At 41.8% G+C, this 14813-nt stretch overlaps 1 protein-coding gene across 4 annotated transcripts in view; it reads left to right on the plus strand.

The window, feature by feature from the left end:
- The window catches only part of atp6v1h (ATPase H+ transporting V1 subunit H), a 30854-nt gene extending 18136 nt beyond the window's left edge, over positions 1 to 12718 (plus strand). For 2 of the 4 annotated variants that reach the window (XM_011487061.3, XM_004079441.4), the window contains 3 exons: positions 1944 to 2045; positions 3609 to 3722; positions 12410 to 12718. In XM_011487061.3, coding sequence (XP_011485363.1) covers positions 1944 to 2045; positions 3609 to 3722; positions 12410 to 12479 — 286 coding nt within the window. In that variant the 3' untranslated portion in view covers positions 12480 to 12718. The remainder of the gene's footprint in view (positions 1 to 1943; positions 2046 to 3608; positions 3723 to 12409) is intronic. The other 2 variants (XM_020711219.2, XM_020711220.1) reach the window with 1 other exon arrangement.
- The last annotated feature ends 2095 nt before the right edge of the window (positions 12719 to 14813 follow it).

The following is a 14813-nucleotide window of genomic DNA, read 5'->3' on the forward strand; positions in this document are numbered from 1 at the left end:
AAACTGATATTAAATTATGAGTTCTTGAAAAATTAATATTGAAAAAATATTCAATAATTATTCTAAAAATTAACAACTTTTTTCCTATGCTGACAGTCCTTCAATAGTCATAATTTACTCCTTTAGGTGTGACTTTTAATCCAAAACAAGCATTGACCATTTCAGTGCTGGTTCATCATTAGAACAAATGATCAAGCTCCGCCCCCTCATACGGCGTCAGTCGTGGTAAACCCATTAATGCCAGTGGAAGCTCAACATGACAATAATGGCAGGAAGTGGCAGCTCCGCAAAAATAAAAGACTTCCAGTCAGCAGAACAATGAAAAGGAGAAAGGGCCAAATGAAAACGACGAGGAGATCTTTTGGCAATAAAAGCCGAAATTCACATTTCTCCTGTAAAAGAAGGAACTCGGCACGAAAACAAATATTCAAGCTGTTTTTTTGGTTTACAAATAGAAAAAAGATCTTGAGCCTTTCTCACTTTTCTTTTACAGAGGCAATTTATTACAGACACTTTGAAAATGAAACAAAATGATTAATAAAAAAGGATTTTGTTAAAACAAAACTGAATTTTATTCTTATTTTTCCAGCTGTTAACCTAAAAAGTGTCTAAAGCAGTCATGGGCTGTAAAGGTAATGGTCTCAGTAAAAAAATAGCAAAAAAACTAAAATCCTTTAGTTGATCTTAAAGCACAAATCAGCCCAGAATATTATTATCATTTATTGGGCAGAATGTAATCGCTTCATGTATAAATGTAACAAACTTCAAGTAAACGAGGACGATTTGAGGCATAAATTCTGTCTTTTGACCAGAATCCTTCCTAAAGTCTCCTGGGTTTTGTTCTCCAATCAAAGGAAAGGAAATGTCAGCTGTGAATGAAACCCCTTCCTCCTGCGTTTCATTCTAAAACCTTTCATTTTCAGTATACTGTGATTTAATTGACATTAGTTCCCTGAAACTGCTGAAAAATCTGTCCATATAAAGTTTAAAAAACACTTTCAATATAAATCTGAGCTTTTCTTTCTGACATTAACCCTTTCATACTTAGTTTCCTGGAGACACTCGTTCTTTTATTCTCTTAAAAAGCAGATTAAATCAAGAGAATATTAAACACTGCACTTTCTGTCAGTGATTTGAGGGGAAAGTACGTTTATGTCTAATGGAAAACACAGAACAGGAGCTTTTTTTTATTTTATTTTTTTGTCTTTTACTTGATTTCAAAAATAACTAAAATCCAAAATATCATTTTTTCTCTTCTGTCGTTCTGTTGATTGAGGGATTTACCTATGAGAAAGCAATGCCAGGTTTCTGTTGATACATTTATGGATTTCTAAAATATTTTAGTGTGATGCTGTTCTAGGATCATTTATGGATTTTCAAAATAAAGGATGGCCAACATGATTTATTTTGAAAAGAAATGGTTTTGTCTAGAAAGGAAAACCGTATTTGAAGAGGGTTGGTCTGAGGTTGATGTTTATTACTCAACACATCTACTAAAGGATATTTTATATACAAAAAAGATGGCAAAATTAAAAAAAACAAGAGTTTAAACTTGAAGGTTGTTTTTTTAATTAAAACTCACACTGCCGTGCTTGTTGACTTTCACTAAAAAGTGGACTTGCCGTCTTTTATTCCCATCCGTGTCCTTGTAATAACATCAATCATCATCTTGAGCTTATTTGTCTTCCTTTCTCTTGTCTCTTTCTTCCCACCCACACCTCAGATTGAACATATCCGACTTTTTAAGGTCATCTCTTCAGTTTTGGAGTAAATTTTTCTGAGAGTGCCTGCTTTCCCCCCCACCAAAACATTTACATTACAAAAATGTTTCTTTCACCAAGCTTTCAAAATAAAGGTCTGACTAAAAGGGGCTAAAATATCCCTGTCAGAGTAATTCAAGGCAGGTTAATAAGCCTCCTTTGCATTTGTTTGATCTCTGACAGGATCTTGACGAGACTCTTGGAGGTTTCCGATGATCCTCAGGTTATCGCAGTGGCGGCGCACGACGTTGGCGAATACGTGCGACACTATCCACGCGGAAAACGGTAAGCATTTTCATGGAAAACTGAATGTAATCAACAATTTTGTGGCTCTATTGAGACATGTATCGTACAAACTCAGAATTTCTAATAGCAAAATGTAAATGAGTAGTGGGGGGGGGGGGGGGCTCGTTAAGTACAATTTTTGTTCTTAATGAGTTAATTTCACATTAAGAGTCGTTCCCTCTCTGTGGGTTGAAAGGTTTTGTTGAAGTTCCTCTTCATGAGGCATGACAGACTCCCAGCATAAATAGACTCACAGCCCTTATAAAGAAAAAAGGAAAAGGTGTTTCCATGGCAACGCTCATCACAGGAGAGCATGTGTGAATTGATAGCATTGATTAAGTGGAGGGCTGTTTGCTCTGTTGCACAGTTATGTGACCAAGATTAAAAGGATCAAAGTGCGGGATGGAGGAGAGGCTCCGTGTCTGCTTCATCAAAGTTTACCCTTCGTTTCTTTATAAGCTCACAGTTTAAAAGCCTAAGAATGGAGAAGTTCCACTCCCACCATCTTCTGATATATTCTAAATGTGTTCCCAGCGCTCTTTTTAATATTATTAGGACTTTTTTTTTAGCCAAAGTTGTAAAAGACGTGTCGTTTTCTGGGACATAGTCTCTGCAGTTCATCAGAAATGTGCCTTTGAGTTGTGGGCGTGACTGTTGGTGTGAAGCAGCCCCTTTCTTTTTCTGGTTTTATATTATTTTAGCTGGTTGACCGTTTAGTGTATCAATTAAGAAAACTATCAAACTGGAAAGAAAAAGGATGAATTTGATTTCTTAGAGTAATACTTGTGTCTTCTTGGCACTTTAACGACACTACCACACATTTCTTTTATTCTTTTTTTTTTATTCTTCATCATCATTTATTTACGAAGCTCCTTCCACCCCCAACCAAGGAGACCCAAAGTCATGGAGAACGAAATATATAATGGATTGAAGCATAAAACCAAATTAAAACATTGTAGAGACATAAATAGAGTAAAATAAAAAGCATAAACTCAGTTTAAAAGAGGGCTAGGCTGATGCTAAAGCGCTAAATTGGAGGAATGACCTCTCTGATTCCATCGTTTAGGAGCCGACAGCAAACGCAGAAACGTCCAATTCTTCAGAAGTTCATCTATTAGGATCCCACTGTGAAAAGCTGGTTTCACAGCAGCTGTTTGAAATGTCAAACCTTTTATGATTAAGGATAATTTTGAACCATCTTTCTTTCTTTATCATCATAAAACAGCTTTGATCATATGAGTTTGTTGGCTGAAAGGTTTAGTGTTTTACTCTTTAAAAGTACGTTCTCGGTTCTCCATAAACGGGGAACTAAGTTCCTTTCCCTATTATTATTTTTTTTATTTTTGCTCCGGCAGTATTTTATTCTAACAACCAGCATTATGGAGCTCCTCTTCCTTTCACTGCACCATGACCCTTCACAGGGGTTCTGATCCATTAGGAGACAGAACATTTCAGTTGGCCCGAAGCAGACGATCCATAATGGATCGTTCCCTGACCTATAATATGAAAACGACATTTTGTTTTTTGTGAATAAACGCTCTCTCCCATTATCTCCCGTCACAGGGTGATTGAACAACTGGGTGGAAAGCAGCTGGTGATGAACCACATGCACCACGAGGACCAGCTCGTGCGCTACAACGCCCTGCTGGCCGTGCAGAAGCTGATGGTCCACAACTGGTACGAACTCGTCCGTAGCTTCCTCCCGGCGAAGCGCCGTTCGGTTTCTGAGCTTTCACGTGGAGCAGCTCCGGCGTGGAGGTGACCGTCGCCTCCATCTGCATACAGATGACTGAAGGCCGCCCGCCCGCGCGCCCCCATACGTTCCTTCATTTATTCCTGCTGATTATGCTCCACTCTCAGTGGAAACATGGTGAAGATCGCAGAAGGTCAGTGGAGATCTGTGCTGATTAGGGTGAGGAGGTCTCACCGCACTAAACTGCACGTTCACTGACGGCTGATTTATGATTCTGCCTGGACGGGTCAAAGAATATGTGGAAATTCTCCACACTCCCGTTGTAGTTTCCTTCGTTCTGACAGGCAAATGTGTTGTGGAGATGGAAATCTTCAGCTCTAGGACGAGTACGAAGGAGTTTTCTGTTTTGGAGATGCAGCAACGTAAATAAAATGTACACATCAGAGCATTTTAAACAGCACAGGGGGGAAAATCCTACTAAAAGACTAAAATCCTCTCAGACAAATCAAGAATTTGAAAAAAGTGAATCATTTTTCCAATGATTGAAATCAAATGGATGTCTGTCTTGATGCTTGACACTTTCACTTCTGCAAACACTGCTAATAATATTAGTGAGGACTGAAATATGTAATATCCATCATACATTTATTTAACTCACTTATACATGTGCATTAGGTTTATAGTTTTATATAAGCGCAGAACAGGTTAGTCAGTCTTTGGCTGCCAGCACCTACTAATATTACCCTTCAGCAACACTAGATCTACATATTGTAGACTTTATAATTTAAGTTTTGTTTTTGTATTTTATATTTACACTTATTTTATATACTCTTTTATACACATTAATTTTGTTACAGGAAATCCTGATTCTTTGATTACGACATTTAAATATTTTGTGTTGGGGCCAGACTGAAGGCGTGTCTGAGACCTGACAGCATCCTGTCCAACGGCCCCCCCTGGGGCCTGTTTGGGTCTTATCCCGGGTCTATCGGGCGCCCAGTCCGAGTGCCTGTCCGGGGCTCGTCCGGGGGCGTGTCTGAGCACCTGTCCGTCTCCATCTTCCTGTCCCTGGTCTTTTCTTTTTCTTAATGGGTCTTTTTTTTAATTGAAGTTCCAACAGTGAAGTTATTGACGGTTTGGCCTAATCATAATAGAAAAATGAAACTTCCATAAACCTAACATTTTTCTGCCCGCATTTAAGAAATACATTTTCTTTAGTGTCAAAACATATTTGTATCTAAAGGGAAATAAAGTAACTCATCCTAAAGCAGGGGTCTCAAACTCACGGCCCGCGGGCTATTTGCGGCCCCCAAGATGATATTTTGCGGCCATCGCCTTAATATGAAAGTTTAATGTTAATGCGGCCCGCCAGTCTGTATGAATGACACCTTTTCAATTTTGTGCGCAGAGCTGACAACCAACCAATCACAGTAGAGTTAATGACTCTTGGGGCGGGACATTGACCGGGCTTGAAAGCAGGAGAACATTTAAGGCAGGAAACCTGACAGCCCCCTCCCCGGACCACATTAAAGAGTTCCTTACTTTCCCTTTTAGAACGTATCTAAATCCATGCAGTCAGTGCTGAACTTTTCTCTGGGTCGCACAGACCCGGAGGAGGGCTGAGGTTATGGTTCCGCCAGTTAGGCGCGCGCGGCGCCGACTCATCCCGCTCCCGCAGGAGATGGGTCGCTACGGAGAATAAATGTCCCACATCTTGCGTGACAACTAACGGGGCTCGCCTGGATCCGCTGGGGGGGGGGGGGGGGGGGGGTGATGGCGATTGTGCATCTTGGCTGCACCTATTTGGTGTCGCCAACATGAATTTCCATCCGTTTGTTTTATAAAAACATAGGAGTGGCTGAGCGGCTGCTCTACAATAACTTGTAACCAGGGGTTAAATGTGCAAAAAGTCATAAGAAAGAAAATCCAAAAATGTTTACTCAATTTTGTTTCTCCTTTACTGATTTGTGGTTTAAAGAGTAAAGTTAAAAAAAATAACATTCAACACAGACTCAGAATTGGGAGCACATCCTCTCTGACGTCTTACATTTCAATAAGTTCAAGTTCAGTCCAGATTTACTGACAATCATCTTCATCCACACTGAGGGTCTCAGCTGTTTGGGAGGAAGTGCTGCCAAGTGTCCATCAGTAAGAAAAGACAAGAGAAGCCGTGTTCAGAGGAACCATTGATGGATTTACAGAACTGTAGAATTGGAGTATTTTTTAGTGTTTAATAGTTATAATTCAACAGTGTTAACTGAACTGTGTTAATAAGGATGTTTAAATTAGAAAACAGCAGATATAAAAGACTGAATAAACAGAAATGTGTTACTAATTTATTTACTCGTTGATTTTTTTTATTCAAATATTTTATTTGAATGAGAGTTTTAAAACAGTTAATAATAGAGTATAGTTAATTGTAAAGTGAATGTTCCATACAACATTTATTGGCTCTCACACACTCACAAGTTGTGTGTGTGTGTGTGTGTGTTGAAGTTGCGGCCCTCCCTCAGCTAGACCCCGCCTTCAGTGGCCCCCAAGTAAATTGAGTTTGAGACCCCTGTCCTAAAACCTTATTTTTATTTCATTTAACTTCCTTTAATTTCCAAAGCGAAAGCTTTTACAGAAATGTAGCAAAGTTCTTTCAGAAATGCTCCTTCGTTTTTCCTTTTGCCGGGTTTTAAAGCAGGAAACGACATCACGATCCAAACGTTTAAATGTTTTGGCCGGCAGATTCTAGGTTTTTGATATGGTTTTTTTCAGGAGATGATCCACCTTTTTCTCTGTTACCTACATTTTAAGTCCTGTGTTGCTTTAGTCAGAAAACCAGCACCAAATGTCTGTGTGACCGGAATCTAAAGCTCACAATTAAAGTTCTGTGAGCAGCTGTGGATCTTAGTTTCAGGGTTTTCACCTGAGCTTTAAGCAAAGAATAAAATCTCAAAGGACAGGATTGTGGTGCACAATTTAACTTATAGAACAATAAAATCTAGGAAAAGGACTTTAGCTGTAAAAATAAAGATTATGAAATCTGTGACTGAAGCTGCTTGAAACTCCAGTCCTGAAAAACCTGACGTTTGATCTGAAAATGGACTTTGGGTCACACTCACCAAACAGCAGCAGCAGCCGTTTATCAAACCCTGACAGGTAAATCGCACTTTCGTCTGTCCTCGTGCGACCCCCCCCTCCCCCCCTGTGACCGTAGCGCTGACGCAGTGACTCGACACTTGTTGTGTTTTTGTGACACAAGACTCCGTTCTCTGTCATTTCTTCTCTTTGTTGTGTTGATGGTTTCAGTGTTTTGGGGGGGTACAAGCCTCACCCAGTCTCTTCTCTCGGCTCTTCTCTGCTAAAAGTCTGCGGCGCCACGTTGTGAAGATCAGCCGCCGTCACTTTCAGCGGGCTGCTGGGAAGTCGTTAGTTTCTGTACCTATCCCGCGCTGTCATGACAACAACAGATGAGCGTCTGCTCTGTTATCGTTCTTTGCCCTTTGAACTGCTTAGAAAGGTCATTTTCTTGAAGGAGGGGTTTTGTGCCCATCAGCTCCGTGTCGGAGGGCCGCATCTCCATCCTGGTGTCGTTCCGAGAAACCTCCAATTAACCTTCAGTGATGAATGATTGGGTTGAAGTTCTCTACAGTGGAAAGAATCCACCAGTTTAGCTAAAAATTCAAAAGCAACCTGCTTTTAAAGTCTTGTTCCCGTTTTCTCACACTTCCTGACTATTTCCAGAAAGCAGAAGCTGCTTCCTAGAAGCTTCTTTGTTTTGCTAATGGACTTCAAAATAAAAGCATAGATGAGGATTTATTCGGACTTGAATTTGACATAACTTGAACTTTTAATTTCATTCATTCATCTTCTTCCGTTTGTCCCTTTCGGGGTCACGGGGCTGCTGGAGCCTATCCCGACCACTTGTGGGCGAAGGCAGGGGGCACCTGGACAGATCGCCGGTCTGTCACAGGGTCACACATATCACACACCCATGCACACCTATGGACAATTTGGAGTGACCAATTAACTGCTGTGAGGCCTCTGTGCAGCCCCTTTTAATATGTTCTTGTAATTTTTCTTATCTTGTGGTTATATTTCTATGATTTATTGCCCACCCACATGTTTTGGAGACTGTTGACCTCAGGAAAAGGCGCAATCTTGAATTTTCCTCCACAAAAAAAACTTCCTTTGGTAACTTTTACAAATTTAAAGTCCTCCTTGAGATTTTGATCCATCACCTCATAACTCATCATTGGAAAAATGTTGGTTTTGGGTTTGTAGATTTTGAACAGCGTTGCCGTGGCGAGCTCACAAAAGTGGCGTTCCTTTGTTCCCTGCACTAGTTTTATCTGAAGATCGTGAAAATGCTGAATGAATCGTTGGCTCCAGCTGAATGAAACGATACATCAACCTATTAGGAATGTGGGTGTTGTTGAAAATAAAGCCTTGGTTGAAAATGTTGCTTTTGCATATCCTTCTAAATATGACATAGACCTGTCTCCCCCCCCCCCCCCCCCGGTGCCCAAAAACTAAAGAGGTTGCTATGGTGATGAAAGCAACAGAAAGGGTTTTTTGTCATGGATTCGTCTCGTTCTGACCAGTGTGGTTGGGGCAAGGGGGGGGGGGGGGGGGTGAGGGGGCATGTAGGACCACTCAGCCAGTGGGGGGGGGGGGGGGGCAGTTTTTGCTGTTGAGTCATAAGAAATTTCTTTATTTGAAACGTCTACAATTCCATTCATAGTTTTTATATGAATACACAAACGGGGTTCATAGGAGAACCAAAACACTCAGATGGTTCACTTCCTCCCTGTTTGGCCTCCGCTGATGGTTTCCAGTGCAGCACCTGCAGAGACGTCGGGAAGCGTCTTGGCTGCAGATCACTGGATCCATGAGCGACTCGGAGACACCAATTATTTCCACCTGTCTCCATTAACGCTCCCCACCGAGACGCGCTCTTTGCAGACCGGCGTCAGCAATTAGGAGGAGATCACAGAGAAGCTGCGGCAGACGACGAAGGGGGAGATGTGGAAAATATCAGAGGAGGAACCGGTTGGTCCACATAAACGGATCCAGAGCAGCTTTGGTCATTTCTAATGACCCAAACCCAGGAAACTCTGAAGCATCACGGGTCGTGATGGCTGAGGGAGGTCTGAAGAGAATTTCACAGATTCAATATAGTTTTTAATTTCCAATTAACAAAAGATGGAATTGGGGATTTTTAGATGAAAATCTGCATTTGTGGATATGAAATGTTGCTAGTATTATAAATAGATCAACTAAATGAAATGGTTTGTTCCGAAAACCAAATGATACATTTTCATAGAAAATAGTACAGTTTTCCTAGAATTATGTTCACATAGCAAAATTGTTTGCAAAATGAATTTACTGCCTAATTTAAGTTGCTTCTAAGCGTACATGCATATGCTAAATATTGAGTCACGAAACATTGATTCAACAAAATGCGTCTGACTGGCACTAGAGATGGAACGTCAAAATAAACCTGTTTTATAAACAGCTTTAGTATTATTTTAGAATTACCTTATTAACATTTCATCAATGTATATTATGACGAACTGTCCCCAACCTCCATAACACCATAAATTATTGCCATAAGCCGGTAAAAAGGAACGTCTTTTCTTTACTGGCGCTACAGTACGCCGCCAGCTACTTTAGCACCGAGTTGGCGCTCCTGTTTTATGATTTTGTTTCATTTTTCTCTCATTATCAACCTTTTTTTTTATGGGCACGAGCTCCTTTACACCTGATAGATGTGGTGACTACTGACCTGTGCTGGGGAGGCGGCTGGAGATCGCTGTGTTACGATTTGTGTGTTTAGTTTTTTTCACTTGTGCTATGGTGACGAGTACATGTCCTCATGATGACATCAATAAATACTATTCCATTTTAGTTTAATGACCTCAGTACGCATGTTTGCATTTTGAATCAGTGTTTTGGAACTTCATGTATATATATATATATATATATATATATTTATACCCGTGTAGGCCTCTAACCCTGTGACATGATTGACAGGAATGTCACGGGAAATTTCCAATTGAAAACAAAAGATGTCATATTTACAACAGACATGGTAAATCTAAATGTTGTAGTCATAAGTTTTACTTACAAAGTATTACTTCACACACAAAGTTGTGTGCGTTTCATGTCAACAGTTTTATGCACAGATACATGGCAGCAGCCGCACATTGGAATTCTGGCGCGTTGTAGAGTCGGGTTCTGCGGGCGCTGATGCTCACCGGCCTGCGCTGCCTCAGGTTGTAGCCTGACTCCACCCACTGGAGGCGAGCACTAGCTGGGTGGTTTCTGTCCTTCAGGATGCTTTTCGCCTTGCGTCTGCGGCGCTCGGCATACAGGGAGTCCGTGGTTGGAAGGCTGCATCCAGTGACCCCCCCCTCCGCAGCATTTAGGACTCGTTCAAGCAGTTTTCTCTCACCCAAGGAGTCTTCTGTGGGCGTGGATGACGAGCGGCTGTCGTCCAGGATCGTCTTCCAAAGTCCTGGACCAGTTCTGTTGTGTTTTTGAGGTTGAGCACAAGATCATTACCCCAAATGGCAGCTTTGAGCCATAATTTAGACCCTTTTGGAACATTGAAAACAGCATTAAGAGATGAAAAGGGGATCCGTTTCTTGTTTTAGTGGTTTTATAACAAAATCACGAAGTATGATGCCTCTTTAGGACAGAAGTTTTTTTCATTTTCAGAGCCCTTGATACTTTAGCTCCCATGAAGCAGAGTCTCATCTCAAAATCGACGCTTTGACGATCGTGGCTGAGAAAAAGGGCGACCTTTCAAAAACACTGGCGTAGTGTCGGCGCTGACGACCGTCTGGGTCGGTGGGGGAGGACAGTGAAGTGTGGCGCTCCATTGAAACTTGTTCAGGGATAATGAGCGCTGTAATTCCAGAGCCCAGGCTGCCAGCGGATTCGCTGAGCTGCAGGTTTATTACACTCCTGTCTGCAGCCCGCAGCTCATTAATCACAGTTCAGTTTAACCTGCTCCTGAAAGGCAAATTATGGAGAACATGGCAGTTTTGACAGGAGATCCGAATCCTTTTGGTGGGAAATAAACATCGGTGACGCAGATGGAAGATGACTCACTTAGTTTTTGTTTGTTTCTGATGTGTTTACAGCCTCAGAGGCAGCGGGAAACCAGTTTATCATTGCAGTTTCATTATTTCATTAAGAAAGAAATATTCTGGTCTTTTCCATCAAAAACGGAAAACTTAATGGATGAAGGGATTTTTAAAGTGTGGGGTGTTTTCTTTCTTTTGGTATATAAACGTGCTTTTCCAGGTTATTTTCAAGTGTTAAATTTGCAGATGCTTTTCTGAATGTCAGAGTTGATTGTAGCTCACATTTCTTCTGCTTGAACAATGGAGTTAATGAGCTCTAATGACTAAAAAGCAGTTATCTCAAGCAGCCATAAAACACATGAGATTTACACTGAACTCTAACAAATCTGATCCTTTTCCACTTTTATCATTCCGTTGTTTCTTGTTTTCCTTTATTCCTTAGAAAGTTATGTGTCAAATTATAAATAAAAGCACATTTTTGTTTGTGTGAATATTAATAGAACCTGGAGTTCTCGAAGGTTTTTCCCTTACTGAGTTTGTTGACTTGTTGCAAATTAAACCAAAACATAATTAAAGAAAATATAACAGCTGCCCTGATTCCCAGTAAATGGACTTTTATTTTCTCATTTAAGTTTTATTTTAAAGAACTACAAATGTCAGCAAATCTCAGACTCTGACTGGTGACCTGTTACTTTAGGCTAGGCTTGATTTGGGCTGTTTTCAGTCTGAAAATGCTTCTAACAGGCTTTTCTGTGTCTGTGACGTCACTCTGAAAGCTACATTGTAGTTCCTCTGCAGAATTCTCTTAAAATAACGCCACAACAATGAGACACGGCAACTCATTGAAATGGGATTGGAAAAGCCAGTAGAAGGCCTGACGTGGATACAGACGCGTGAAATATGACGTTTGAATGGTATTCCATGATTTCTGCCTCTAGTTGCTTTGCCCCGCCCTCGTAATTCCTGGCCAGTGAGTGAAGAGATCTCTAGTCACATGGTTTTGTCTACTAGCTTTAGTCTGGAACAGGAAAGTCCTCCTGAACAGGTTCAGGACTCGGTCCGGACCAAACGGGTTTCCCCGTCTGAACGCACCCTGAAACTGCCAACAGACCAATCACAGACCAGAACAGATCGGGAATGCGGCGCCGGTCAGATCCAAACTCATGGAGGATTCATCTGTAATTCCTGAATGTTAACCTCCAGGAGTTTCAACTTTATTTATTGAGCCCTTCTATATAAAAAAAAGAATGCGTCATATAAATAATAGTCATAATAATCATCAAAATAAAAGCCCTCCAACACACGCGCTGAAAGAAACGGTCTATAAAACAATTCAAACATGTTTAAAGCCTCCTCAAAAGCTAAAAACAGCAGTTTTTCTTCAAAACCTCCACAGTAGATGAAGTTCCCACATCCTCTGGTTGGCTGCTCGCCGTGGATTTTGGTTTCGCCACTTGAGGACCAGAGGGATCACAAACTGATCAAAAGACCTTCAGCCGAGTTTTGAAAACACTGCAGCCGATCATTTAGTCTTTTTCTTAGCCCCAGAGACGCTGAACCTGATGAGTAACGCCGACTCTCTTTGGCAGGGAGTACCTGGGCAGACAGCTGCAGTCCGGCGACCAGCAGCAGGCTCCAGCCGTGGCGGCTCGAAGCTGAGCTGCTCCGTGTTCCGGCGTTACCCAGCGGATGAGTGAGGGTCCGCCCCGCCACCGCCTCCACGTCCGCTCCAACGACTGAACCAAACATGCTTTGCCCGTCCAGCTGCAGCCCAGATGATCCTCAGTGTTTCCCCGTGAAGCTGTTCGTGTCGTGATTTGTGGTGATTTCATGTGTAAAACTGCGAGTTATTTATGTTGTGAAACAGATCAATTCCAATAAAGATGTTTAATTGTGCAGCTGCTCTTTGGGAATGCTTGAATGTTAAAAATCCTATTTGTTTACTGTCTAACTGGAGGAAATGTTCATGTTTATCAAACCATATTTACACACTGGGTTTGTCCTTCACAGGACGAACTTTCTCATGATTTTATTTTAAAGTTTAAGATTTAGATGTGAAAGAAAATAAGTGCAGGAAATTGTGTTTATGGCACTTTTTTTGTTTACTCCAAAAGAATTAAACAAAACAAAAAATGCTTTTTCTGTGTGACTGACTTTAATCTGATGTTAGGTCACCATTTCAGACGACGAACGCCATCTCTCAGCTCAGGGACACTCGGCGCTCTGGGGTTTTAAAGTCGTCTGTTTCCAAACGGAGCAGGTCACCTTAGTGCCGGACGGCTAAAATAAGAAAAGGGTCACGTCTCTCTGGGAGTTGTGGCGTCTCGTCGCTGCCATTTTTCTCTGAAAACTTGACTTTCAACAGTAACTTTTAATTCCCATCAGCAGGTCTGAGCTTCAGCAGACGACTCCGCCAACCTGAAGTTGATGCGCTTCCAAACACAGAACACGACTCGTCTCTTCCTTCCAACCTTTAATCTGCTTCTCATCTGACTACACTTCCACCGTGGAAGCGGTCATTAGCCCTTGTGCCTTCTCGTGGGGTCATCACGAAGCGAGAAAAAAAAGATTTGAAAAACAAATCCGGGCTCCAATGTTTTGAATAATGCTGTTCAAGATGACCCCACTCCCAGTGTTTAGTGCCTTGGAAGCACGTTAACATTGGGAGTTGGGTCATCTAGACCCACTAGACAGTCCTCTGAACCTTTTTTCTTCAATGATTTGTGATCTTCACTGGTGTCCATGGATTACATGAAATCTTTCCACCTTTATCCACCTTTGTCATGGTAGGGAGAACACGTCAATGGAATGGGGGGGGTCATAGGATAGCATATGGGTTAGTCATTACCGTGCTTTTGATGTTCTCCACCAACGTTCACCATCTCTTCCCTGGAGAACCGTGGCACCGCGCTCGGATTTGATGACGACTGTGTTCATTCGCTCTGGAGTTGGGATGTAAAGGTCGCGGTGGGACCATCGATCACTCGTCCTCCTGCGCCATTATCGGGGTTTTACAGCGGCGCGTGAACCAGCAACCTCTGCAGCTATCAGCATAGAAAAGCTTCGGCAACAGATGAAAATGTTTTCATAACAAAAGTTCATGTCATTCAGAAACATGCGAAGTCCTAGCCAGTGTTCAAAAACTGTTTATTACCTCAACAGGAGGGGGGGTAGGGGGCAGATTCTGGGAAAAATCACGATATTTGATTAAATGGCAATGATATATATTAAGGTTCCTTAACAATCCAGTTATTAGACATTAATAAGCTTATGGGTCTTTAAAACATGGTTTGAGTGAACACTTGATTCTGATTGGCTGCTGGATGCAGATTAAAATGTGTGCGCAGGACGGTTGCTTCCACAGCGTGCGTTAAAATGTGATAATGCAGACTTCGTCGGCCATTAACCCTCACATAATGGACGGCGATGATGATCACCTTTCGGCACAGCGAATCAGCTTTCAGTGATGCACACAGGTGGTTTGGGCACAGATGATACAGCGCTGTTTTTGATCCGGGCTGGGGACCGGCACAGGGAGACCCAGACGAGACCCGTGAAGGGTCTTGCCCAAGGTCTCTCATTGGGAATCGAACCCTGGTTTTTTTGTGTGCCAGTCCTGCACTTAACCAACCGCTAGTAGACGGTGGCACATCCCAATTGGTGCTCATCCATCAGTCGCACTTTTTTTTTTTTACCAGAATATTGTGAAAATTGAATAAATTTATTACAGGAATCTTTGGCTCAAGCTGATCAAAAGTATGTGACCAACGATATGAACATATTAGGAATGTGAGCACAGTTAACACAAAACCTCTGGTCTTCTAAAGGTTGTACAGACCTGTTAGCCCCCCCCCCCATGTGACCAAAACATATGACGGTTGCTATGGAGATAAAACCATCAGAGAAGCAGCCATTTAGAGAAAAAGTGTTGTTTTTTTAATGAATTTGTCATGTGCATCTCTGACCAGGGCGGCAGGGGCAGAGGGGAAGACT

The sequence above is a fragment of the Oryzias latipes genome, chromosome 17, assembly GCF_002234675.1.
Source record: "Oryzias latipes chromosome 17, ASM223467v1".
NCBI classification, from domain to species: Eukaryota; Metazoa; Chordata; class Actinopteri; order Beloniformes; family Adrianichthyidae; genus Oryzias; species Oryzias latipes.